General features: G+C 30.7%; 3 protein-coding genes across 4 annotated transcripts; 1 reads left to right on the top strand and 2 right to left on the bottom strand.

The window, feature by feature from the left end:
- Positions 1-148: 148 nt before the first annotated feature.
- LOC134250634 (neuronal acetylcholine receptor subunit alpha-10-like) lies at positions 149-6,600 on the top strand. Its single transcript, XM_062732988.1, has 8 exons — positions 149-407; positions 892-1,031; positions 2,430-2,474; positions 4,331-4,440; positions 4,685-4,899; positions 5,206-5,532; positions 5,653-5,846; positions 6,060-6,600. The coding sequence occupies exons 1-8, from the start codon at positions 362-364 to the stop codon at positions 6,279-6,281; spliced, it is 1,299 nt and encodes a 432-aa protein (XP_062588972.1). The 5' UTR covers positions 149-361; the 3' UTR covers positions 6,282-6,600.
- Positions 6,601-7,298: 698 nt separating this feature from the next.
- LOC134250673 (uncharacterized) lies at positions 7,299-12,924 on the bottom strand. Of its 2 annotated transcripts, XM_062733030.1 has the most exons (14): positions 12,768-12,924; positions 12,451-12,498; positions 11,900-11,971; positions 11,713-11,796; positions 10,747-10,830; positions 10,521-10,604; positions 10,192-10,275; positions 9,772-9,855; positions 9,545-9,628; positions 9,244-9,306; positions 8,887-8,958; positions 8,634-8,744; positions 8,278-8,358; positions 7,299-7,463 (listed from the first exon to the last, which is right to left on the bottom strand). In XM_062733030.1, exons 1-14 carry the CDS (start codon positions 12,864-12,866, stop codon positions 7,395-7,397), a joined length of 1,119 nt encoding a protein of 372 aa, XP_062589014.1. In that variant the 5' UTR covers positions 12,867-12,924; the 3' UTR covers positions 7,299-7,394. The 2 variants fall into 2 exon arrangements, with proteins under 2 accessions (XP_062589014.1, XP_062589016.1); XM_062733032.1 differs by lacking the exons at positions 10,521-10,604; positions 10,747-10,830.
- Positions 12,925-17,783: 4,859 nt separating this feature from the next.
- Positions 17,784-20,467, bottom strand: LOC134250628 (BLOC-1-related complex subunit 8-like). Its single transcript, XM_062732981.1, has 6 exons — positions 20,328-20,467; positions 19,761-19,847; positions 19,556-19,668; positions 18,807-18,871; positions 18,356-18,463; positions 17,784-17,988 (listed from the first exon to the last, which is right to left on the bottom strand). The coding sequence occupies exons 1-6, from the start codon at positions 20,374-20,376 to the stop codon at positions 17,874-17,876; spliced, it is 537 nt and encodes a 178-aa protein (XP_062588965.1). The 5' UTR covers positions 20,377-20,467; the 3' UTR covers positions 17,784-17,873.
- Between the last annotated feature and the right edge of the window lie 3,781 nt (positions 20,468-24,248).

Here is a 24,248-nt window from a genome sequence, read left to right as displayed (position 1 = left end):
GTAAATTCAAAATTTGCAAAATCTTAATATTATCTTCATTACACATGCTTCATGCAATTCATTGAATTCAAACTTTACAGCCGAGCATACATGCACTGCATACTGTATATTGGAGTCAATGACAGCCTAATTCACAATTCATGAAGGGTTGGACAATTTAAAAGTCACACTCGGATTGAATTTAAAAAGCTGATACTCAGTTGAGTAGCTTAGTCCCAACCAGTGTTTCGGATGGCGACTGAAAAAATCCCGAGAAGTTATTTCGATTATTTTAAAAATGTTTCGTGATTCTCTTTCGACAATGGTCTGATAAGTTCGTAGATTTGACAGAAGGTTATATGAAAACCCAAAGTGGAATCAGATGGATAAGTTTCTGAATACTTTGGTTTTAATTTCGTTTCTAACAGGTAAGAAACTAAAACATCATTATATTATCTTTTATATAAAAACCCGAAAAAAAGTGTTCATTGGTATCTTTAGGCAATTAGCATCATAAAAGTATTTTCATGTGTTTTTTTTAATAATGTAAAGCAATCAAAAAGGACCAGTCTTTATGTATTTCATTTCCATTTGAATCTATATGCTAGTATCTTTGTGGCTTATGAGATAAACTTTTTTATACATTTATCATGATGGAAAAAATAGAATTAAGAATGTTTAACCAATGGCCTATGTACATGTACTTCTGATGAAAAACTTTGGTTGAACAAAAAGTCTCGATGGAAAAGAAATCAACATGAAAAATCCTTAGCAAAATTTCAGCTAACTAGTCTATTTCTACCGAAGATTTCGAAAATTTTTAATATTTTTTTCACTTTTGAAAAATTAGTTAAAAGGAGATTGAATTTTGGAATAGATTATCATTCCTTGGTTTTCTTTATTTTGTAATAGAGACTACACTGGCTACATCAGACCAGATTCTTTACAAAGACCTCTTCTCCAACTACACCAGTGAAATCCTACCCCGATGTCATAATGCAGACAACGTCACAGTCACTCTTGATATTGCCCTCCGAGAAATTATTGCCCTGGTAAATATTAACTTTCAGATATCTGTGATTTATTGTTAGATGTGGTTACTTATAACTTCAGTGATTTGACAATAGTGTATAAAAAGTGAAAATAATGAATACCTATATACTCATTTTACTTATTCAATGTAATAAATAAGAGTATAGTGTTAAATATTATTTAAGGAATCACTGTCTAGTTTTGAGAGTATGCCAGGGCATCAACAATGGTGGGAAACATGGGATAATTTGCATAACGGGCGAAGCCCGTTATGCTAAAATTATCCCATGTTTCCCACTATTGTTGATGTCCCTGGCATACTGTCATAACTAGACAGTGATTCCTTATATTTTCATTTCATTGTGAAATAAAATTGTAGACTTAGACATTAAAAATGTAGACTTATAGATTGAAATTGCACGAGGACTTCCATGCCAATTTCAATAGTCCTCGCACACTGACGTCAAACACAAAGGCAGCCGCACGAGATTTACATGCATATTTGGCCTCCTTAGCGTCAGACACAGAGACAGATGCGCACGAGATTTGCATGCGTATTAGGCCTCCTTAGCTGCTGACCTATCGACGTGCCTAATTGACATTCCTGCAGAATTATCAAGAAATAAACTCCCTAAACTTTCAAAGAGTTATCACAGAGAAAAAAAAAATAGAAATGGAAATATTCAGAGATAACAGATACTGTACTCCTCAACTTTCTCTGAAGTTTTTTCAGTGATAACCCAAATATGAAAGTATTCTTAATATAAATTAATCTTACAAAAATTTAGTTGCACATTGAATAAGCATTAAATTTCCTCATTTTCACAATATCTTAATTGGTAATGGTATTGCACGTGTGAGAACGAAGTTATCTCGAAGAAAATTTAACATATACCTTTAAAATTTTCATGGTCTCAAATCTTTACTGCATTTTTGCAATTAAAGTGTGTTGGACTTTAATGAAATTGGTGTCATATAGCCTATTTGTCTTAGCTTTGACTGACGGAATGATAGGCATTGTCAATTTTAAGCCTGATATAGCATTACTCAATGAGTAGGACAAGGTCTATTTAACAGTGCATGCACAAATGACCTGTATTGTGCCTATTTATGTTAAATTTTTGGTGTGACTAATTAATTATTAACATTGATGATCACTGTCAGGTGTTAATTTCAAATGGTTCGTCATTATTATATATTGTATAAAATGAAGGTCATGTAAACTTTGCGTGTAATTATCTAAATGAAACTCGAAGCATCAAATTAACTTATTCATCCGTAAGAAAATTTATCAAACTATGGTGTCATATTTATTGACCTAATTATTATGACATAATATTCACAACAGTTTAAAGTCACTATTTGATACACTCTTTTATGATATGTTTTAATATTTTTTTTTTAAATGCATCTTGCAGAATGAAAGAGAACAAACACTGACGTTAAAGATGTGGCTACGTCAGGTAAATTTAAATATACATGTTCAACAGCAAGTGAAATAGGAAATGTAATTTAAAGCGTATCTTTCTTTACATACATGCATCCTAATTCAAAGAATTTTTTTCAGTCATCTATCCGTATATCTAAAATGAAATAAAACCTATGTTTATTTGTTTGTTTAACGTTCCTTCGAGATCATTTTCCACTAAACACTAGTATTTAGACGACGCCACTTGTCGTTGGAGTGCTGCAAAGACCTGTACTCGGGCCTTACGATTTTGTGAGCAGTGAAGTATCTTTTTCTTGTTGTATGTAACGTTATGCCAATAAAAGAACATGGAGACATTTTACTTTAAATCTAGCAAGTTTCCTCATATAGATGTACGAGCGACTTTCTATCTAATTAATATAGCCAACATGGAAAATAATATGAGTTTGGATCTCATTAATGTGGATTCTCCACCAATTTATTAAGATTTGATCATAGTAAAAGCGTTACTGGAAACTTTTTTTTTAATGTCATGAACAGAGACTAGATACATTTTGCCCTAGTATGCAGGGATTCATTTGCTGCGTAGCTTAACTTTGTTTTGGATGGGAAGAAGATAAAATAAATTTTAAAAAGGAATATATTTTGTTTCTTTTCGCTCTCCAGAGCCAAAGGATCATTTAGTTTTTACTGATCAACTTGTCCGGCCGTCTGTCATCTGTTAAAGCAATATGAGCTGCAACTTTGATGTAAGAATTTTTTGTTGCAAAATTATAAATAACTATTCAAAAGACACAAAATAATAATATTGATAAACTTCTTTTGTTCATATTCACTGAAAGAAAAACCTAGTGAATTTAACTAGTGTGCCTCGTAAAGCGTTGGTCGTGATTAGTAAACTTTCATTTTACTGGTTAAGATAGTGAGTTGTGGAGCGGGGGTCGTATAGATACTTAGATACCTAGTGAAAGTTACTTATATCAATTCTAAATTTACTAATCTTATCTAGTAAATATACCATAATCTGGTAAAACTACTTTTAAGGTAGTGATTGTATGGACAGTAAATTTACTAGTTTTCTTCGTGACTTTAACTAGTTATTTTTTTACAGTGTTTGCGATGCAAGAACTATTTATGAGCTTCGACTGAATCAAAATTGCATTATTGTCGTCCTGTACAATAAAGATTTCTTATATAAAACTGTATATTGGATTGTATGTAGAAGTTTTTTTTCTGCTTTATTTTAGTTTAATTGATCATAAAGGTTTAAGTTACATACAAAAATATCATAACAACACATTTTAACAGCAAAATAAAATTTTCAAAAATGCAGCTCATATTGCTTTAACTTTAATTTCCATTTACGAATTCATATCGAAAATTAATGAAACAATTCAACTGCGCATTACGAAACATCATTGGGTTAATGAGCAGCACCTTCTTGTACAAGCATTCTCTGAAAGTGCAAATTTAGTATTTTGATTAAATTATGGTCCCGTGATAGGTAGTGGTAGGTCACAATAGGGGAACATTTTGAGTAGAGAAAAATCTTTATTTAAAATCCCTTTTAAGCAGGCCAAAACTAACTTTTTATTCCGATAATTTGATTTATAAGCAAGCATTTTGTTTAGATAATTTTATTAATAAGCAAGAATTTTTGCTCAGATCATTGGCCAATACAAGGATTTTAGAGTTTATATCTCCTCCCTGACACCTAATCCCATGTCTGATGTTTTTTAGGTCCATGTTTGTTCTGTTCCCGATTTGTACTGTTTCAGTGAATTTAAGCATGGTTGCCATTCTTTATCCCTGTATGTCATATACAAAACTTTAACATTCTTTTAGGCGTAGTATGATCATACTAAAGTAAAGTGATCATTTTTTCCTCAGAGTTGGAAAGACTGTTCTCTTACCTGGACTCCTTCATCATACGGAGGCTTTAGTTCCTTAACTGTCCCCTCAAGTAAAATCTGGACTCCTGATATCACTTTGTTTGAGAGGTAGGGATATTTATAAAACTTTAATGAAGTATGGAACTGACAGGTCCTGATTTCAGAATAATTAAAACTCTAAAACACATCCATATAGAACTTTTATATATTGTGCGGTGGATTCAAAATCGTCAGTTGTACTCCCTTAAACTTCATATGTTCTTTAGTTTTTTAAGACTTTTTATATAGCATTTGTTTATAGAATATGATTATCGTTTATTTCTTTGCATTAATACTGATTTTCTCTAATCAGTGTTACTAAGGGTGAGGACATGCCAGGCCGGGCCTTTTACAGAATTTCGGTTTATTCTGACGGATCTGCGTATTTCAACTTTCCTACAGTGGTGGAGATCACGTGTTCTGTTGACGTCACCTACTTCCCTTATGACACACAGAAATGTACCATCAAGCTGGGGTCCTGGACTCACCACGGCCAGGAACTTGACCTTCTTGCAAAAAGATCTACAGGTCCAACACTCTTCTCTTTTAAGAGTTTAATATACCGTGTATTTTTTAATAAGAAGGACGAATTGCTGTTTTTAAAAATTAATTTTTTTCAAGTTTCAAAATTATGGCGAAGTAGGTGCATATCGAGACTGGCAAAATGGTGTAATAAATTTGTTAAAACCATGAAATAAAAACCAAACTAAAAAAACATTTGAAACACTACATTCATGATTTATTTATTAACCCAAATTTTAAGCTTAAAGACCCAGTACATGTAAATGCATTCATAACATCCAAAAACCTTGCATTGTTATTTTCAATTTTCAGGAGATTTATCTTCGTTTGTCGAAAGCAATGAGTGGTCAGTCGTCAGCATCTTGAGCCAGCGTAACGTGGCCTACTACGGCTGTTGTCCGGAACCTTACCCTGATATTACGTTTACGTTGACAATGAAGCGGAAACCGAAATTCTACGTGTTGACAATTATATTTCCTTGCACACTTGTGCTTGCTCTTGCCGCCTTGGGGTTCATACTTCCAGCTGACTCTGGAGAAAAAGTTTCACTTGAAGTGACTGTTTTATTGTCACTTTCTGTGTTTCTGCTTCTTGTTTCTGATAAGTTACCAGCATCCGCGGAAACTTTTCCAATTATAGGTGGGTCAAATTAAAAAAAAAAAAATCATTGGATTTATAAAACCTGTTCGTACTTCTAGTATTTTAATCATTGATCTTTCTTTAAGATAAAAAACATACTTTAAATGTTATGTTTTACAGGTGTCTACTTTTCGGTGTGTATGGTTATCGTGTGTCTCTCTTGCACAATTGCGGTCTGGGTATTATATTTACATTTCCGAGAGGAATCGACAAATCGGGTACCCTCATGGGTCAGAAGGTTGTTTCTTGGAAAACTCAGATTTGTGCTCTGTCCAACAACAAAAGTTGGCATTGTGGACAAAAAGCCAGCATCAGTAAGAAACAGGATGTGCTTGCATGCACTTCTAATTTCAATATTATATGATTTTAAAAATATTTGTTTTCTTGGAATAGGAAAGAGGATATTTTATTGTAATTAAGCGGTCTATTTAGTATATCATCGGGTATCCAAAGATGGATCTAGTATGTCTCATGATTAATTTTTGTATGTTTCAAAGTTCTTGACTTGAAGTACTTTTCTGTTTCAGGATAAAAATAAAGACGACGTTAAAGTGGAAAATATAGAATCCCTGTCTGTATATGACGGGAGTCACGTGACAGAAACCGACCATGACGTCATGGACGGCGAGGAGCGGCAACAGGAATGGCGAACTCTGGCGCGAGTTTTGGATCGTCTCTTTTTCATCTTTTATATGATTATTTCTCCAACAGTGACAATAGTTTTCTTTGGTTTATTAGTTAACCAGTGATTTAGACTATTTAGTTATGGCCGTGAGAAAACGTGAAAACTTGTAATTATTGATATTATTTAATATTTTTAAACAGTCTATTCCATCACCTGTTGAGTCCATTTTACTGTGAACTCTAACATTTATTTCTATTCCAATTTACTATTTCCCATGTTCAAAGCCCGAATAGTTCAATACATGTATATTCAAAGATATCTGTTTAGTTTAATTCTCTTTTGTGTGCAATCACATATTGAATGCGCACATTAATTCAATTTTTGTTCTCTTTAATCGATTTATAAAGATATCTTACAATTAAAAACAGAAAGATGACACAAAGCTAGCAACTGTTTATTTAAGAAATGTTTTAAATTATACTTTTATTTAATTAAAGATATCACTGATTAAATACTTTTGGTTTTTCTCTCTAAAATGAAAAATCCATGCATTTATGGTCAGCATTTCATATAAAAAAAATTATAATTTTGAAAAATATATATTAAATATGTAGAATACAAAATGCGTTATAGTCATTTAAAAATTATTATGAATTCATATTATTCATTGAATAATTTTACGATGCAGAAGATATAAATAAATTCAAGGAATGATGATGTCTTAATAGGCATTTGAAAATTATTTTGCATTCATTTGATACATACAAAAGTATGAATATTATTACTGAATCTCTTCCCCACTAGTACATTTTTCATCAAATGTCCAATGAACAGGAAGTTAAATTGACATGACTTTAATACTTGTCTAGATATTTCATTGGTCCTGATCATCCTATTTCTTTTGCTTTTGAGCATCAAAGCTTCATCTGTCAGTTTATAAATTTCATACTTTCATACTGTGGCTCCTCTTAATTGTTGTTATACTCAGGCAACTGTTGAGGCCCTTGGGCCTTTTCTTGCAGTCTTTATTTTTTTCTTAAATATTTTTGAAGATATATGTTACATCTAACCGAAATTATGACATAAAAAAATCAAAAGAAAAACAAGAAATTTCATTTAATACGTTAATTTAATTGATGGTTTAAACGCGAGATAAACAGTTTGTATGACACATTTTCCATTAAATATTTTATTGATGTTAAAGACGATATCCATTTGCTAATGTCCCAATATCTCTTTATGACTTCAATCGGAAGAATTTCTGGATCTTGGATTTCAGGGTTTTCTTTTTTGGCTCATTGGACCTCTGAAAAAGAAAATAAAGGTAACTAAGTTATCAATAAAATTCTCAAAAAATAATTTTATTCAACTTTCTTGAAACTAAAGTCACTTTAAATATGGAAATTGTTGACACTTTAAAATATCTGGTTCTGAGTGATCTTTGTGTTAAGTATTTAAAGTTATGACCATTCAAAGTCAAAGCATTTTAAAAAATCTCCTCCCAAATGCTGAACTCTGAAGCACTTGACCTTGTCATCATGTCAAAACTCTAGGTCACAACAAAAAATGAACTCCCAATTGCTCATCCAAGAATACCTGAAACCTACACATTTCACATAAATGTCACTGTGGCCTTGTCCTTATGATGTTTAGGCAATAGCATCCAATGATCATAGACACAATAAACTCAGATCAAGTATGATCCTCTAAAGTTACTTCTTGAAGAAAATGTTAAAAGACAATAATTTTACATTCCATGTTAGAGACCTTGAATTCAGTATATCTCCAGTTCAGTGTTATGGCTAAGACAAAAATTTTTACATTTCTATAAATTGTTCTGATGAAGACCATCACAGGTCGAAACCGGTCAACAAAATAAATTTACTGCTGCATTCTCACGAAGTGTTGGTGATCTGTTTTCTACTTTTAAGTTTATTTCTATAATAAACGAACTTGATCACCCTTTCCTGGGCTAGGGTTAGGATCATCTTGACTTTGACCAGAATGACCTTGTTACAGGGTCAAGAAGACACACCTCTTATCTATGATTAATATTAGTAATAAAGGGAATGAATTGTAATATTCAAAATACAGGTGTAATTATTTTCTATTTCAAGTACCTCATTTGCAGTGGGAGTGCACTCAATCATTTCACTCTTAGAATTACTACTGCTACATTCCTGTGTACCTTCATCATCATGCTGAAATGAAAACAAAATACATGTGTATATTTTGTGAAAACAATTTTTATTTCAAATGCATTTATAGAGAACTCACAATTTATAGATTAAACCCCATTTATTTTTTCATCACCAAGAAAAAAGTGTGGGTTTTCTATTTTGTGTGAGTTTTAACTTTTGATTTCTTTGAATTAATCAAAAAAAAATTTGCAATGATATATGATATGATTTCCTGAGACTGAAAGTTGATATAAATAATCAAAAGAATTTTTAAAGAAAAAAGCCAGATTTCTAACCTTTGAATCCATTTTGAATGTTTCTACATTGAAAAGGAACAATTTCCTTGGGATGAAAGTCTCTGTTTCCTCAGATTCTGGTACATCCAGATAGTCCTGATTGCAGATGTCCTGTAACACATAAAATCAGCCTTAACTTAACATAATACACAATAAAAGTTATCAAAATTCTTCACAAAATGACATGAATATTATTTGTAAATGCAGTGAGATGTGTAAAATTGGAATAAAACTTTTTAAAAATATTACTTACATTTTTCTCAATAGATTTTATCACGTCTAATTTCTTTTCATTATTTTTTTCCACTATAGCATCTTCAGCTTCCTAAAAAAACAAAAATTACTGATTGAACATGTGCATGCAGATATTAAAACACTTGCATTAAAACAGCTGTGAGCATAAACCTATTTTAAGCAGATCATACCTCAAAGAAATTACCAGTATTTTAAAAAGTTGATCATCATAATAATGAGAAAAAAAATCACTGAAAAAATTTCTCTCCTATTTTTCCTCTTGTGATCTCATTACATTTGACATTCAGAAAGTTCATCCAGACTTTAGTTCAATTAACATGAATTTCTACATTTAAAGCTGTGATTAAATACATACCTTCCTGATTGCTTCTCTAAGTTTTTCGATTTCTTTTCTTAAATCCATCATGCGCAACACTGTCTGTAACAAAAAACACTATTATGTTTAAGCAAATTCATATTAAAAAAAAAAACACAACTTCTAAGTAACCCCCAAAGAACTACCTCCCCCCCCCTAAAAAACACATTATGTTTAAGCAAATTCATATTAAAAAAAAAACACAACTTTTTTAATTTTAACATAGTTACATTTAACAATAATCTATTCAATACATTACAAAACAAGAAATTATTTAAATATTAATTAGGCAATAACTCACCAGTAGTTCCAAGTGCATAGACCTCTTTTTCTGTCTTACTAGATCCATTTGCTTTTGAATATTCCTTCTATCTAATACCACTCCCTGAAAAATATGACAGCATTTGCATAACAAAATTGTACATTCCTGTATTTCAGTGTTTTCTAAAAGCCAAGAATTCAGCCTTCAAGACATCAAAGAATAAACCATTAATTAAGTAGATGATGCTTGTACAAAAGAAAATATACCATCATCTCGTGGTGAATTGATGTCCATTTCACCTTTAGTTCTTCTTTTGTCAATGCTTTTTCAAGTCTGATGGACATCTCTTTCTAGAAAAATATTTTAATCATTTGTACATTGTTATATGGAAATTTAAAAATAAGCAGTCCACACCACAAATTAAGTTTTTAAAAAATGATAAATGATATCAATCTTATTAATAAAATAGAAATCTCTGAAAAATTTTAGTTAATACTCCTTTTACAGTAAAACTCAGTTATAATGAAGTCACTGAGACCTACAAAATGAATTCGCAATATCTGTATGTTTGTACTAAACGAGTTTTACTGTAAATGTTTTTTTTTCTCTTGTATATCTCATTAAATTTAATAGTTGGAAAGTACATCCAGACTTTAGTTCAAACAAAGCTTTGATTTAATACATACCTTCAGACCCATCAACATGTTCCTTGTTAAGTCCACTCTCAGTTGTTGGATTTCTCTTTTTACAGTCATCAAGGACCAGACTATCTGTACCAAAATATTTCATTTTATCAAATTCAACTCTTTTTAAAAATCAAAAAAAAAAAAAACTTATATTACAAGAAATATGTGCGAAAAAAATCAACAACTCTGTGTAAACAAATCCCATATTTCCTGTATCCCCTTCTCTCTCTCTCTCTCTCTTATTTTCTAATTTTAACATTGTTACATTAATTTCTTTAACAATTACAAAACATGAAATAGACTAAATATAAAATTAGGCAATAACTTACCTTTAGTTCTAAGCCAATTGACCTCTGTCTTGTATTTTCTCGTTCAAGTTGTTGATCCATTTTCCTTTTATCAGATATCTTTCCCTGAAAAATATGATCAGTGTTTGCAAAACAATACATATTTCATGTATTTCAAATGTTTTCCAAAAGCCAAAAATTCAGCCTTCCATATATTAAAGAATGAACCATTATATAGGTAAATAGATATTGCTTGTAGAAAATATACCATCATCTCTTGGTGTATTTCTGTCCATCCTGCCTTTAGTTTTTCTTTGTTCAATGCTGTCTGAACTCTATTGGACACCTCTCTCTAAATAACAAAAAGAACACTATAGGTATCTATAAAATATCTTTATCCTTAGAACATTGTAATGGATTTCTTCTTTTTTTTTTGAGGTAAATACAAATTACTTAGTTTTCATACCACATTAAAACAACAGTACGGAAGCCCTGGAGGGACATTGACTTACTTGTTATGACTTATTTGTTATAACTTTTTTGTTTTGACTTATTTGTTGTGAATGTTTCGTAGCTAGAGGTAACTAAATGTAAGAAGCCTATTGAAACCTGTTGATTGGCTTACTTTTTAAATAAAAAATAATGTTTAGTCCTATTTTAACTGTGGTTTTTGATTGACAAAAATTTAACGACAGTTGTGATTTCTACTTATTTCCTATTACTTAATTCTTATATGTAACTTCCAGTTTGCATAATGATTGAAGACAAGAACATGACTACTATTTTATCTTTTCGTTAGTAATATATATAAATTCAAGGACTTTTTTCTGAAACTATACGTTGTCTCCATCTTTCACGCCACTTTTTGTGAAGTAAACTTGTCATAACAAATTTTAAATAACAAGAATTCAAAGTTTAGTCATAAGAACTAAGTTAAAACAAATAAGAAATAAGTCAAAACACATTAAAAACACAGAGAGAATGCAGATTAAAATTCAGAAAAAAACATGAAAAAATTTAATCGTTCTCAAAGCATTTAGTTAGAACTAACCAAAAAATCTCAAAACAAATAAAAAAAAATAAGTTATAACAAATAAGTCTTACTTATAAAAAATTAACTACTAAACATGTTTTTAAAAAAAAAAAAAAAACCACTAGTCTAATAATTCTGTACATAATCAAAATTCAATCTAAAGTTTTGAAGTTATAGCATCATAACTTCTAATAGCTGTACCTTCAATTCCTGTAGCATTTTTTGCAAGATCTGTGTCTGTGGTCTAATTTTTTCTTTCTCGAAAATTATTGTTAACGCATTTTTCTAGATTGGAAAAAAAGGAAAACGTATTGAAAACTGTAAAATATTACAATAATAATTTAAAAACAAAATATAGAAATAATATAGAAAACAAATCATATTTTACCTGTCGCAATTCCTCCTCTTCTACTAAGTCACACCAGTTACGATCAAACTTCAATATTTCTTGTTTGGATTTCTAAAAAATAACAACAAACAGCATATGTTATGTTTACAAATCTAAGGGAGTAAAGGCCCGTGGCAATAGCAGAAAGGGGTTTAACTTTTAAAAGGGAAAGTGAAGTGGAACCCCCCCCCAAAAAAAAAAAAAAAATAAAAGACCATAAAAAATGTAAGTCTAAACTTGTCAGTTATGCATGAATTCGTCAATGTTCCATCTTACAGTACCTTAAAAGGGAAAAGCATCAAAACATAAATGTACATTCTAAAACGTCAGCAAAAGTAACTGAGTGGGAAGACACCCCCCCCCCCCCCGCGTTCTATAGGCCTGCTATTTTGAATGTATTTGTTATTGATTGAAAAAAAAACACGTACGGAATTATAATGCAGGGATCAGTTTAAAGTGGTTTTCATTGCCAAAGTCACAATATCACGTCCTGGTATTTTTTTTAACTAATACGAATTATTGTACTTTAATTTCAAAAGTAAACTACTTACTAGGTCTTTGACTGCCTCTTCACCGAAATCCAGGATCTCCTCGTAGTTCTGTAAAAAGAATACATCGATAACTTTTTTGAAAGTGTTATAAATAACATTAATGATGTATTTTCAATGTAAAATGCTTTACATGTAGTGAAAAAAAATATCAAGTTATTCTACGATTTTCCGGTGGATTAAAAGAAAACTTCAAAAAAAGTAACCTTGATTATACTCATTATTTTTGGGCATTTATTTCATTTTTCGGTGATTTAATTTTTTTTTTTTAGAAAAAAGGGGGGGGGAGATATTTTTAAATTTTTCAACATTGGTCTTACTTGAGGTATAGGTAGCATGTCTTCAGATACACCTGCTGATCGACAAGCCAACACAGTCAAAATTCTCTCTATCCGTTCTTCTCTTTTATCGCCGAACATTGCTTCGGTTCCTGGAGAACAAAGGAATTCTTGTACACGATTGAAAATTCACAGCAGAGGCTTACTCTGATCTTCACTACTTTCGTGTAAACAAAACTCTATTATGACGTCATAGGTCATCGCTAAAGACATCGAGCTTGACGTAACAATGTATCTGAATATTTTAGAAATTACTCTGTTCTCGTAAGGAAAAACAAAACACTTTAATCAATAAAGTATGATAATAATTAATGTTACTTTTACTTGACTAAAAACTTTAATTACTTACTTATAATTTCACGTCTGGTCTGTTGGTTTTAGGCTTATAAATAGTGGATTTTTATCTTTGGTGAGCTTTGGGTCAATGTTCGTCGGCTTTACAGTTATCAAATTGCAAATTGGAATAATTCTAAACTATTTAGTTATAATTCACAAGATAAATGTCCGTTTCCTTCTATATCACATAACATACGTCAAATAATATTTGTCAAATGTACTAACATTCTTAAAATATTTGCAATATGAATTAAATCTACTTACTGTTTCTTTATGTCTGTTTCAACGGCTTTCGCAAGCAAACCACTATTGTGACGTCATAATGAAGTCATCTTCAAATGGCCTCTAACCTAAGGTCTCAGTGATGGGCCAAGCCTTTCAGGGACGAAGTATTCTTTCTTAAAATGTGTGTGTGTGTGGGGGGGGGGGGGGGGATAGAGAGACCAGAGAAAAAAGTTCGGCTTGCTTGAAAATCTTCACATGCAAAAAAAAAAAAAAAAAAAAAAAAAAAAAAAAAAAAAAAAAAAAAAAAAAAAAAAAAAAAAAAATTGGGGTATATGTGTGTTTGTGAAGTGGATGGTTCCAACTTCTAACCATTTTTTTTCTTCATTCATACATTAGTACGAAAGCCTATTAGGATCAATCTAGAGGGAAAAAAATTTTAAAAAGGCGTTATAATGCCTTTTGAAAAGACGTAATAACGCGAAAAAAGACGTTATTACGCCTTTCCATTCCAAAAGGCGTTATAATGCCTTTTTAAAATCTTGCTAACTCCCTCAATGATATACTTTTAAACTGTTTTATTATGTCCATACAAAAGTAAAATAAACAAAGGATTACGAATGATGGGCAATTAGCTTCTGCACTAACGCATGGGGATAAGTCCATTAACATATTAGAACGATGCAAAAGTAGAGGATAGCGGATAACCGGAGAATTAGCTTCAGAAGCAGAAGCTAATCCAGCTCATTCAACTAACGCACGGGGATTAGTCTATTCACAGAGATTTCTAGTAAATTAATCACATTTACTGCCCTTTTATAAAGGAAAAAATCAGTAGAGGTATAATAATGCCAACTGAACCCCTCTCTTAGTTGAGGATTCCATGCCACTTTCTGATATCTTATTAATGTACGAAAGCCCATTGAGCTCATTTTGGTAGTTTAAAAAAAATAAATTTTTCGGAAATAAGAAAAGTTCTAATAAATAAATAATTTTCGCTTTAAACGCAAAGTTACTGGACGTTTATTTGCGAAAATTACGCGTTATATCGCGAAAGTTTCGCGTTATAATGCGAAAAAATTATTTTTTTTAACCTACCAAAATGAGCTCAGTGGGCTTTCGTATTAATGCATACAGATAGCTGACAAAAAAATAAAACTAAAAACAAATTTAAAAAAAAATAATAATAATAAAAATGAGAGGTCATGCGGTCAAAGTCTGTCAAAAGCTGTTCAAAATGCATAAAAAAGGTATTTCAGAATGTACCCAGATATTAAATTTAGGACTACACTTGATCTATTTAAAATATTTATTGCACAGTGACATGTATTTTACAATACAAATATAAATATACAGATGTAATACAAATAACAAGTTTCTATAAAGGAAAGATTATAATGTTTTTAAAATCTTGTACTTCATCCACAGGATTTATAGCTTATGCTTTTAAACTGTGGTCATCTCTGTAAAAAAGAAAAAAAAAAAAGAAAAGGGAAATTAGACAACAAGGTCTTTCTTTAATATGATTAAATTAAAAACTTTAAATTACAATCCTAAATTGCACAAAATTGGTGTAAAATGCAGTTTTATTTTTTTTTCTTAAAGGCAGAGATTTTAAGAGATTTCAAAAATACCTTTACTAGCCCTTTCAATCAAGTGAAAAAATCATTGGAGGTATACACTTACTTACTGGTCTCTGTGTATACCCTGAACACCTTGTTTGGGACTCGTGGTGACTTTCTAATTAACATTTGATCCTTTGATGTTTACTGAACATAGTATACAGAAACTGTGATAACTTTTAGATTATATATGAATTAAATATACCTTTAGTATTTGAAAGGATCATAATATAATATGCATTAAAAAAATAACCTTTGGTACATAAAACTTTTATTTTCAAATGAAATTTCGATATTAATTTTAATATGCTAAATGGTAAACCTAAAGTGAAAAAATTATTTTTTAAGTTCAGAGAAGCTGTGTGAAGTACACACAGATAGTAAAAAAAATAAAACTAAAAACAAATTTAAAAAAAAATCATGGGTCATAAAAATGATTTCCTTTTTAATCAAATAAGAATTTACAAGCAATCTTTTTAAAACATATCATGGTGACAAAGCTTTATTAAGGTTATGATAAATCTGGATTTTTTTTTTTTAGTAAAATGTGTTAACACTGCTCTTTTTTCATTTAAAATATTTATTGCACAGTGACATGTATTTTACAATACAAATATAAATATACAGATGTTTTTTTTAATAACAAGTTTCTATAACATCTAAAACTATCTTTGTTTTAATATTTGAATGTAGAGTGTGATATCATAATAATTTTTTTTCAAATGGGTAGGTGGCAGTCAAAATAAATCATCTATGTAAAAAAGAAAAAAAAAAAAATCCTCAAAGGGAAATTTGACAACAAGGTCTTTCTTTATATATGATTAAATTAAAAACTTTAAATTACAATCCTAAATTGCACAAAATTGGTGTAAAATGCAGTTTTATTTTTTTTTTCTTAAGTAAATTAAGAGGTTAATCCTGATAATTCTTACGGAGTTTTATATGAAGAAAAAAAAAAGATACTATAGGTGTGAATGAAAAATATATTAATATGGAAAATTTCAAGAAATATACATGCATTTTGCTACATTGAACAAAGCTATGGTATAAATTTTAAACAACATTGTTTATATACACCAAGATATACACAACAAAGTTCACATACATCACAACAATAATATTCTTGCCAGAAATGTGCATGATTTCTCCATCTTTGATGAGAGATATAAGACAAATTTGCTTATTTATTGTTTCTTTTTATTTGTGTTTAAATACATGTAAATATTTACATATATTACAGGGAATACCGCAGACTGATAAAAACGATATCATATATATAACATACATGTTTTATATGAAGCATATTAAAAAGTTGGATTTTTTTCCATAATCATGGAAGTAAAACCTCATCAATAGTAAAAGTAAAGGCAAACTTTCTTAAGAGATTTTTAACATGAATTACTGTAGAGGAGCAGTCTGATATTTGTGATTGATTAATGAAATACAATTTTGAACAATAACCTTTTCTGCATGTTATAAGGTAATAAAAAGCAATAAAAGTTTCAAATTCGAACAAAATGGTTCGCTTTTAACTGAAGTTAAATTCAAATCTCACAATAGGCCAAACTTATTCTACAACTCTCCTATATACAGTAGTGCAGCTAATCTTATTCATCTCTCAAAGCAATTTTTTACTTTAAATCAGATCGGGTCATGTTTCAGTCAGTACCATACAAAATTTACTATATAAATTTATACTTAATTTGACTATGGATTTTTTTGACTAACTGATTGATACAAAGGGCTCATGGGAGCTTGGACGGCCAACAGGAGATGTTTTCTTCACCTAGACACTTGATCCTATCTATGAAATTTCTGAGGGTCTGTGTTCTGTATGCTCTGTTGATGAATTAATATTGCTTGTAAATTTATTTAGATTTAACACTTTTGTTATCTTCGCCTTTTTCAGATAACTATTGGAAACCTATGAAATGTTATAACTTTGATAACTATGCTGAAACAGTAAATGTTTAATGTTTACCTGTGCTCTTGTTTTACAAAATTAATTTACAATACCGAACAGTTTGACAAGTATCAACATACCTAGAGTGTTCAAAAGAAAAAGTATTAAACCTGCAAACTAAGCAAGGTAAGAGTCATTATTTAAATTTCTTGCAATTACACAATGTCACAGTCTCACTCTTGTGTTTGAAAATAAAACTTTAAAATTATCAATGAAAAATTTAAAAAGAATGATTTCTATAATTCTTCACAGAGATTTTAAATTGAACTGAAACAATATTTGTGGTTTGGGTCATAGAAGCAAAAATAAGTGGTGAGAAGAAAACACTCCATGGAAAAAAAAATTGTTAAAATGTTGAACAATGTAGCATTACCATCACAACAAAAAATCTGCTCCATATTACTTAGGTCCACATACTGTTTGGGACAGTAATAGGTACACATGCCTGAATAAGAAAGAGGGGGGGGGCTTTTGGGGAGGGGGGTTATCTCCAAAGAGTGTGGAAACATCTTTAGTATGATTAATTTGTACCAGAATGAATATCTTTACAAAAAATAAATGATTCTAAACAGACAAAGGGTTTTCTTTTTAATATAAGTGTTTAATCTGCCGAGTTAGTTCTTGGTAAATAGTACATGTACAATGTTTACGTGTGTCCTTATGAGATAGTTTAATATGGTCAAATGAAAAAAAATGTTCATTGTATTTTAAATTAGTTCTCCAAGGTGTTTCTTAAAAACATGAATATTTATGCAGAATTAGTTCTCAGTAAATTGTACCATGTTTACTTGTGTCCTAATGAGAAACTTAAAATCAAATGAAAATGCATGTTCTTTTACAATTAATCTAAGCCAACTAAATAGGAAGAGTTACCAGGTGAAATTGACAACTAACAAATCTGTACACACGTGGGAAGGGGAACATGCACAACAACCATGCTGTGTCTTACAACTGGTTGTCTGATTTAGAGGCAGACATTTCTCTGGAGTTTCTAGACACTGATACTTCGATATCATCTCGGGAGGCTTTATACATGCTAGACTGGGCCTTTTTCTGTTGTCTATGATAATCACAATGTTATAAAACTGCTACAGTCAGTCATTGACAAATATATGTACAAGTTCTACTGTTCTCTTTTTTTAACAATTCAGACAAACAAGTTTATATTTTTAACTATGGCATAATGTATTTTTTTTTTAGCATTCATATGTTCATGGAGGTATAGTTATTTCAACATAAAATTAAACAAGAGGCCTTCGGCTCAGGTGAGCTAAGAAAAACTCAAGAATCTAGGTTTTAAGAATCCCAAAGGCTTAATGTTTTACTTGCTACAACTTGAAAAAGATATACCTACATATATTAACAAACATATTTTTTATAAATCTTTAGTTCTTAGGCACTTTGCACCAAAGAGAATTTTAACTTACTTTCTATCTTCTTCATAATCTATTTGTTGCTTCATGAAGATAGCATTCTTTAACAAATCCTGGATGTTCTGGAAGTGGACACTGCTCTTGTGAAGGCTTTTTACAGCACTATAATACAAAAGTAAGAAAAAGCATTACAAAAAATAAAATACAAAGTACTGACACGTAATTGGTAGTCAGTTGTGTAAGTCAACTGTACAACTGTTGTGTACAGTGGATCCTCTTTCATCTGGACGCCAACAATTAACAAACTTCACCATCTGGATAAAATTTGTCGGGGACAATTTAAATCTATATATATATATATTACATACCATGTCTATTTTATTTATCAAGACAATTTGTGTGGGAAAACAAGTTTTTAGATCAATAATTCTTGGCTGTAATAGAAACAGCTCAACAAAAAATGTATAAAAAATTTATATTCACATAAAATGTTCTATATTCTTACTGTGTGGCATATTCTGTGTCGAAACTTGCACCCTGAACCTCTTGTTGTGTTTCCAGAACTTCATGCTGTACAATCAAGTTTGACAAAAACCAAAATAAGTTTTAAATTTATACGCATGTATCTGTATATCTTTTATGCTAAAAATGTTTAGAGTTAGTTGAATTCTTTTTAAAGAATTATAGCGAGTGCAGCGAGCTCAATAGACTAACGTGTACGAAGGGAGGAAATTCGGGTTGAAATCTGCACATTGTTCCAAGAAATTTTTATCTCACCGCGTGAAAAAATTCCAAACTCCCAATCATCCTTTCCGGTGCAAAGCAACATGGTGGCTAAAACATAGCAACAACCTACTTGAAAAAAATTAGAAACAACGATTTAATGAAATATCCATGCCACAAAACTATCGTTTGCATTCTAAGTCAACAGGACTCTTTATATGACGTCATACTTTCGTCACTTAACGGCTCGGGTATTTCCAATTTTGTCGGAAACTTCCGAAAAGTTCAGAATCTCGATCCCGACGCCTGAGAAGTGATTTCTTTTTATTCTTTTCTTTTTTTCAGGAACTAAGGGTAGGCAGTGCAAGTAAAAGCTGTGTAAAGGTTTTTGATAGTAAATAACTGCGCTCGCCCCAACGGTCGCACCGTAAAACATATTAGCATTTTAAATGATGCCACCAACATTCTAGCGTTCCTCTATTTACAAATGTTTAAATTAAATTTCAGTCAGAAATAAACAAAATCGTTTACCTTTTGTTCAACGAGCTGTGGGAGTGATTTTCTTACATGTTCCTGAATGCGGAAAAAAGCTAAGGATGGTTCATTGGCAACTATGTTCATACTCTCTGATATCTTTTCAGCAACTGAAAGAAATGATTAAACAGAAATAAATAATTTTCATGTCAGTTTTTTTATTACCTGATTTTTTAAAGGAAAATAACCACTGCAAGTTAACCTTTCTTAACTTTATGCTCCATCTCTTCATCCTGTGCTTCTCGAAATAAGTTACTGGTGGTCATCATGTTATAGCGAATATCCCCTCCTGAAAAAAATAAATTAAATTTCAGGTCTTAACAGAAAAAGACACCTACAATTATCATGTCCTCTCATTTATGAATTAAATCGTCTGTAATCTTCCATAAGTTACTGTGAGTGCTCATTGGGGACTGACTTGTGTAAATGTCCCCCATAGTGGGGAACTGTGCAAAAAGAGTAACCCCCCTCCCCACCTACTTTGATGATATAAATGCATGTTCTCTCCAACATGACAAAATATCATTTTTACAGTGGAACACAATAACCATTGCATCTGATCGCAATTTACACTTCTCTACAGAGACTATAATCCGAGATTCCTCTGACTCTAACCCCCGCTTTTATATTTTGACTTGTGCGGACAAGTCAAAATATAAAAGCGGGGGTTAGAGTCAGAGGAATCTCGGATCACAGAGACTAAAGTTCTCCCTAGTCCCTAACAAGGCAGTTTAAGTTCTCTAACGTTACGTACTGTACATTGCATTACCTTGCATCTTCCTGTCTGTTATGTATGTATAATTGATAGCATTATCCATTCGGAGACATATCTAGCGATTCATCGATCAAAAAGTCTAAGAAAGAATCAATACAATATTTTACCGGAAAACAAATTCGCTTAGTAAATTATAAAATGACCAAACGGTTTAAATCCGAAATACTTTGGTGTGACTAAAATACAGTAACACGTTGGGAACATGATGATTCCTCGGACTGTTCATAACAACTGCATAGGGGGTTTGAAAAAAGTTGAACATCTGTTAAGACTAAATTCAGTCAGTTTTATTATCAACCCCCTCCCCTTCAAAACAAAATATGATTCTTTATTCACTCTAAATTTGAAGTAGTAGGACCCCTATATTCATTATTGTGAAGGTTAAAGTTCCTCAATTTTAATCAGTTACATAAATAACATTTATGTCTGTGCTTAAATGCAATCCAAAAGCCAAGGTCAAGAAGAGATGAAAAATGCCTTTGCTTTCGTTTAGAGAGAAATATTCCTTTTTCCATTGCAAACAAAGACTGGATGTTGTACAGTTTATTGCATGACACTGATACGGGTATTAAGGGGGATGTACTGAATATTCGTAAATTTTTAATTCAAAATGTAAACATTTCTTCAAATGGCTAAAATACGTTATATTTTGATCAAATTTTAAGTCCTTATGTTAAAGATATATAAATATGCATAACTGAATGCATGTTGTGTATATATAATCTATACTTTTGCAGAAAAATGCTTTTGATATGCTCTTTAGAACTTCAAGGTACAGAATTCAAAGGGCCTTAAAAAATGAAAAAAAATATTGCAAACTGTGCATTAATGTTCTCTCTACAACCATTTGTTGAGAAAATGATCATAACTTTTACACTTTTAAATGATAATTTCAAGTTCAAAAAGGCACCGTGTGTCTTCAAAAAGAGTTGTAACAAGACATTCCTTGAAAGTAATTCATGGATAGCAGCACTGGTCTTATTTTTAGCACAGAATTTTTTTTCCAGACCATAAGTTTTTAAAAAAAAATATGGAGGGACATATACTATCTTTAATATATAGAAGAGAATTACAGTTGCAAAATATTTTCATATGAACACTTTTAAAAGAGGAAATCATGTTTAGTGTTGCTTTAAGTAATTTATTTAGTATTATTATCAATTTGGCAGTTGTTAAATAGTGTACGTATTGATATAAAAAAAAACTTAAAGTCTGTTCATTCCAGGTAAGGAAAAATACATTGTACATCAAAGTTAAAAATTAAGAGTTTGTAAGTTTGCCATAGATAACTTGACTAGTATATCATCTATCAAAATTTTAATTTCACCTATGAAACACAAAAGAAATAAGACACATATAATCTTTATGAATGACCTTGTTTTAATACCTACTAGTACGAGGGGTGATCAAAAAGTGTCAGTCTATTTGTATATCTACAAAACCACAATTCAGATCAAAACATAGCCAAACACAAGTTCTATAAATAGCATATGCTGAAGTTTTGTTCCTTGTTTGTGATGTCACAGTATGAAAATTTACGTCATGCAGGTACTTGTGACGAAAATTTTATTTGCCCATATTGTCAAAATTAAAATTTTACATATTTGAAAAAAATCACCATAATTAGATATTTTATACCATCTTTAAAATGACGTTTGGTGGTCCTCTAATTTTCAAAAAATCTTTAACAATTTGGTGATTACTAATTACTATAGGTAGAAAGAAATTCCTTAAAATTCAAACATAATTGTTGATCGGAAGAAAAAGAAAAAAATATCATTTAATGGGATGTAATATTTTTAATTATTTGTTTTATTTTTGGGCCATTTGGAAAAATTTTCCAATTATACAGAGAGGGCAACCAAATATTTTATAACAAGTGGTCTTATAAGGCTATACATATTCCATCACGTACTTAGTAATGCAAAATTTTTTAATCTTTTGCACTATTTTGAAAAACAAACATAGGATTTCCATACGGGGGGGGCTCTCACTTTTTTTGCGATGATAGACATAGCATATGCAATGGACCTTTCTTTGCAAACATTGTACTTGCTTCTAAATTTCAAAGAAACAACTTAATATATTTTATCAAGCTTCGTATGTTCAATGAGTTTTGAGCTTACATTGTCAACATAATGAGACATGATGTTTTTTGTGTTCAAACATTACTCCATACAATGTGTTGGTCATTGCAAACAATCTAGCTATTTATGTGAAATTTGCCTGAAGGAAATCCTATAACTGCCTATTTTTTGCCATGAAACTTCTAAACAAAATATACATATGTACCAATTTTCGAATGTAAGACATGTAATTACAATTTGTTTTTCATGCACCGCATATTGTTTAACATTTTCAAATTAAATGCTAAGCATCCTCCTTGCAGTGCCCCATTTGAAAATAACTTCTATCGCCACAGAAAAAAGACCCGCCGTAAACACATATGTTAAGGACATTTATATCTTTTTTTCTGCATTTAGAAGAAACCAACAAATTATCAAGACTTGTTCCATGAAAAATTAAATATAATCATGGTAATAAACGTGATATATCCACAGCAGATATATGCACATGCCAACCACGTGCTCAAAAAATAATTTTATCGAGGAAACTCGAACTGTAAACAGAACAGTTTTTCCATCAAGATTTGCTGATCTTGGGTTAAAATCATAATTTTTTCATTAAACAGATTGATTTCCCTGATGCAACAAATAAAAGTATAAGTAATATAACCTATTGATTATTAATAATTTCTTGATTGATGTTATTATGGTCGCATTTATTATAAAATCAATGTTATTCAATAAATATGTGTGACAGAGGAATGGCGGATGATAATAAACACATGTGCCTCAGGAAGACACCCATTATGAAAAATCAAATTTTCAAGAATTATGGATAATGACAAGAAAAAAGCTTTAAACAAATGGTTGTAGCCATATTATCAATGAATCAAACTTACATCATTTTCAAGGAGGTGATTTATCATCATACGTAAATGCTGTAGCAGGTAAAAATTATATCACATGATTAATTTCCTCCTAATTAAAACAAAATAAACTTAATTTTTTAAATAATTTTACAAATATTTAACAGTATGTAATTAATGCATTAGCACTTTGAGTAACTTTGGGCTAGTTTAGTGGAGTATTAATAAAATTCTTGGTATTTGAGGTTATTTTACACTGTTTAGAATTTTCCAATATGGCTTGTACATCCCCCTTAAACATGTGACTGAATATTCGAAAATAAATTTTTAATTCAAATATTCGTGAAAAACTACATTCTTTTCAGCTCTAAAAATATGTTGACTCAAAGAAAGATCTGAAATGAATATATAGATCTGTGAAATGAAAAAGCCTAGGCACGAACTGTACAAAAGATACTACCAAGGTTAAAGTTTTTGCTTAAGTGGATCAAACTTCAAGGTTCAAGGTCAAAGGGTGAAAAATGAAAAGTAAACATTTTGACCTTGACTTAAGAGTTTGACTTACCAAGAGAAATACTTATAAAGTTAACCTTGATCATAACTTTTGAACAATTTATAGTACGAGGGCTTTCATGTTTGAATTTTCACAGGTGTGTACTTGAACTGTTAGTTGTAACAAGACATTCCTTTGGATACCAACAGTTTTGGTCTTTTAACCTCGAACTTAAAGTTTTTGACTTATTGAATTTTTTTTACCCTGACCATAAGTTTTTAAAAAAAAATAGTTGGCGCTAACAGGGACATATAAATACCGTTAATATATAGGACCCTGGCGCTAGGGCTCAAAAGTATATTTCAGATGAATATTCCTCGATAAAAATCATCTCCCTTGGTATTCTTGATTTTGGTCCTTGATCTTGACCTTACAATTTGGCGGCTTTTTTTAACGTTAACCTAGCTTAGCCATAACTTTTGAACTGTAC

Source organism: Saccostrea cucullata, unplaced genomic scaffold (genome assembly GCF_032062105.1).
Source record: "Saccostrea cucullata isolate Sc308-1 unplaced genomic scaffold, CSIRO_AGI_Scuc_v1 ctg10, whole genome shotgun sequence".
NCBI classification, from domain to species: Eukaryota; Metazoa; Mollusca; class Bivalvia; order Ostreida; family Ostreidae; genus Saccostrea; species Saccostrea cuccullata.
The sequence above is the reverse complement of the archived record's forward strand: the minus strand, read 5'-3'. Positions and strand labels throughout refer to the sequence as shown.

Bases quoted from the DNA above. Each gene is read 5' to 3' on its own strand.
- LOC134250634 (XM_062732988.1), top strand. From the start codon at position 362: ATGGATAAGTTTCTGAATACTTTGGTTTTAATTTCGTTTCTAACAG. The intron at 408-891 runs GTAAGAAACTAA...ATTTTGTAATAG, and splicing joins TTTAATTTCGTTTCTAACAG to AGACTACACTGGCTACATCA. The intron at 1,032-2,429 runs GTAAATATTAAC...TGCATCTTGCAG, and splicing joins TCCGAGAAATTATTGCCCTG to AATGAAAGAGAACAAACACT.
- LOC134250673 (XM_062733030.1), bottom strand. From the start codon at position 12,866: ATGTTCGGCGATAAAAGAGAAGAACGGATAGAGAGAATTTTGACTGTG. The intron at 8,959-9,243 runs GTATGTATTTAA...TTGTTTTTTTAG, and splicing joins TTAGAGAAGCAATCAGGAAG to GAAGCTGAAGATGCTATAGT. The intron at 8,359-8,633 runs GTTAGAAATCTG...TTTTCATTTCAG, and splicing joins CATTCAAAATGGATTCAAAG to CATGATGATGAAGGTACACA.
- LOC134250628 (XM_062732981.1), bottom strand. From the start codon at position 20,376: ATGGATAATGCTATCAATTATACATACATAACAGACAGGAAGATGCAA. The intron at 19,669-19,760 runs GTTAACTTGCAG...CATTTCTTTCAG, and splicing joins GGAGCATAAAGTTAAGAAAG to TTGCTGAAAAGATATCAGAG. The intron at 18,872-19,555 runs GTAAACGATTTT...TTGATTGTACAG, and splicing joins CACAGCTCGTTGAACAAAAG to CATGAAGTTCTGGAAACACA.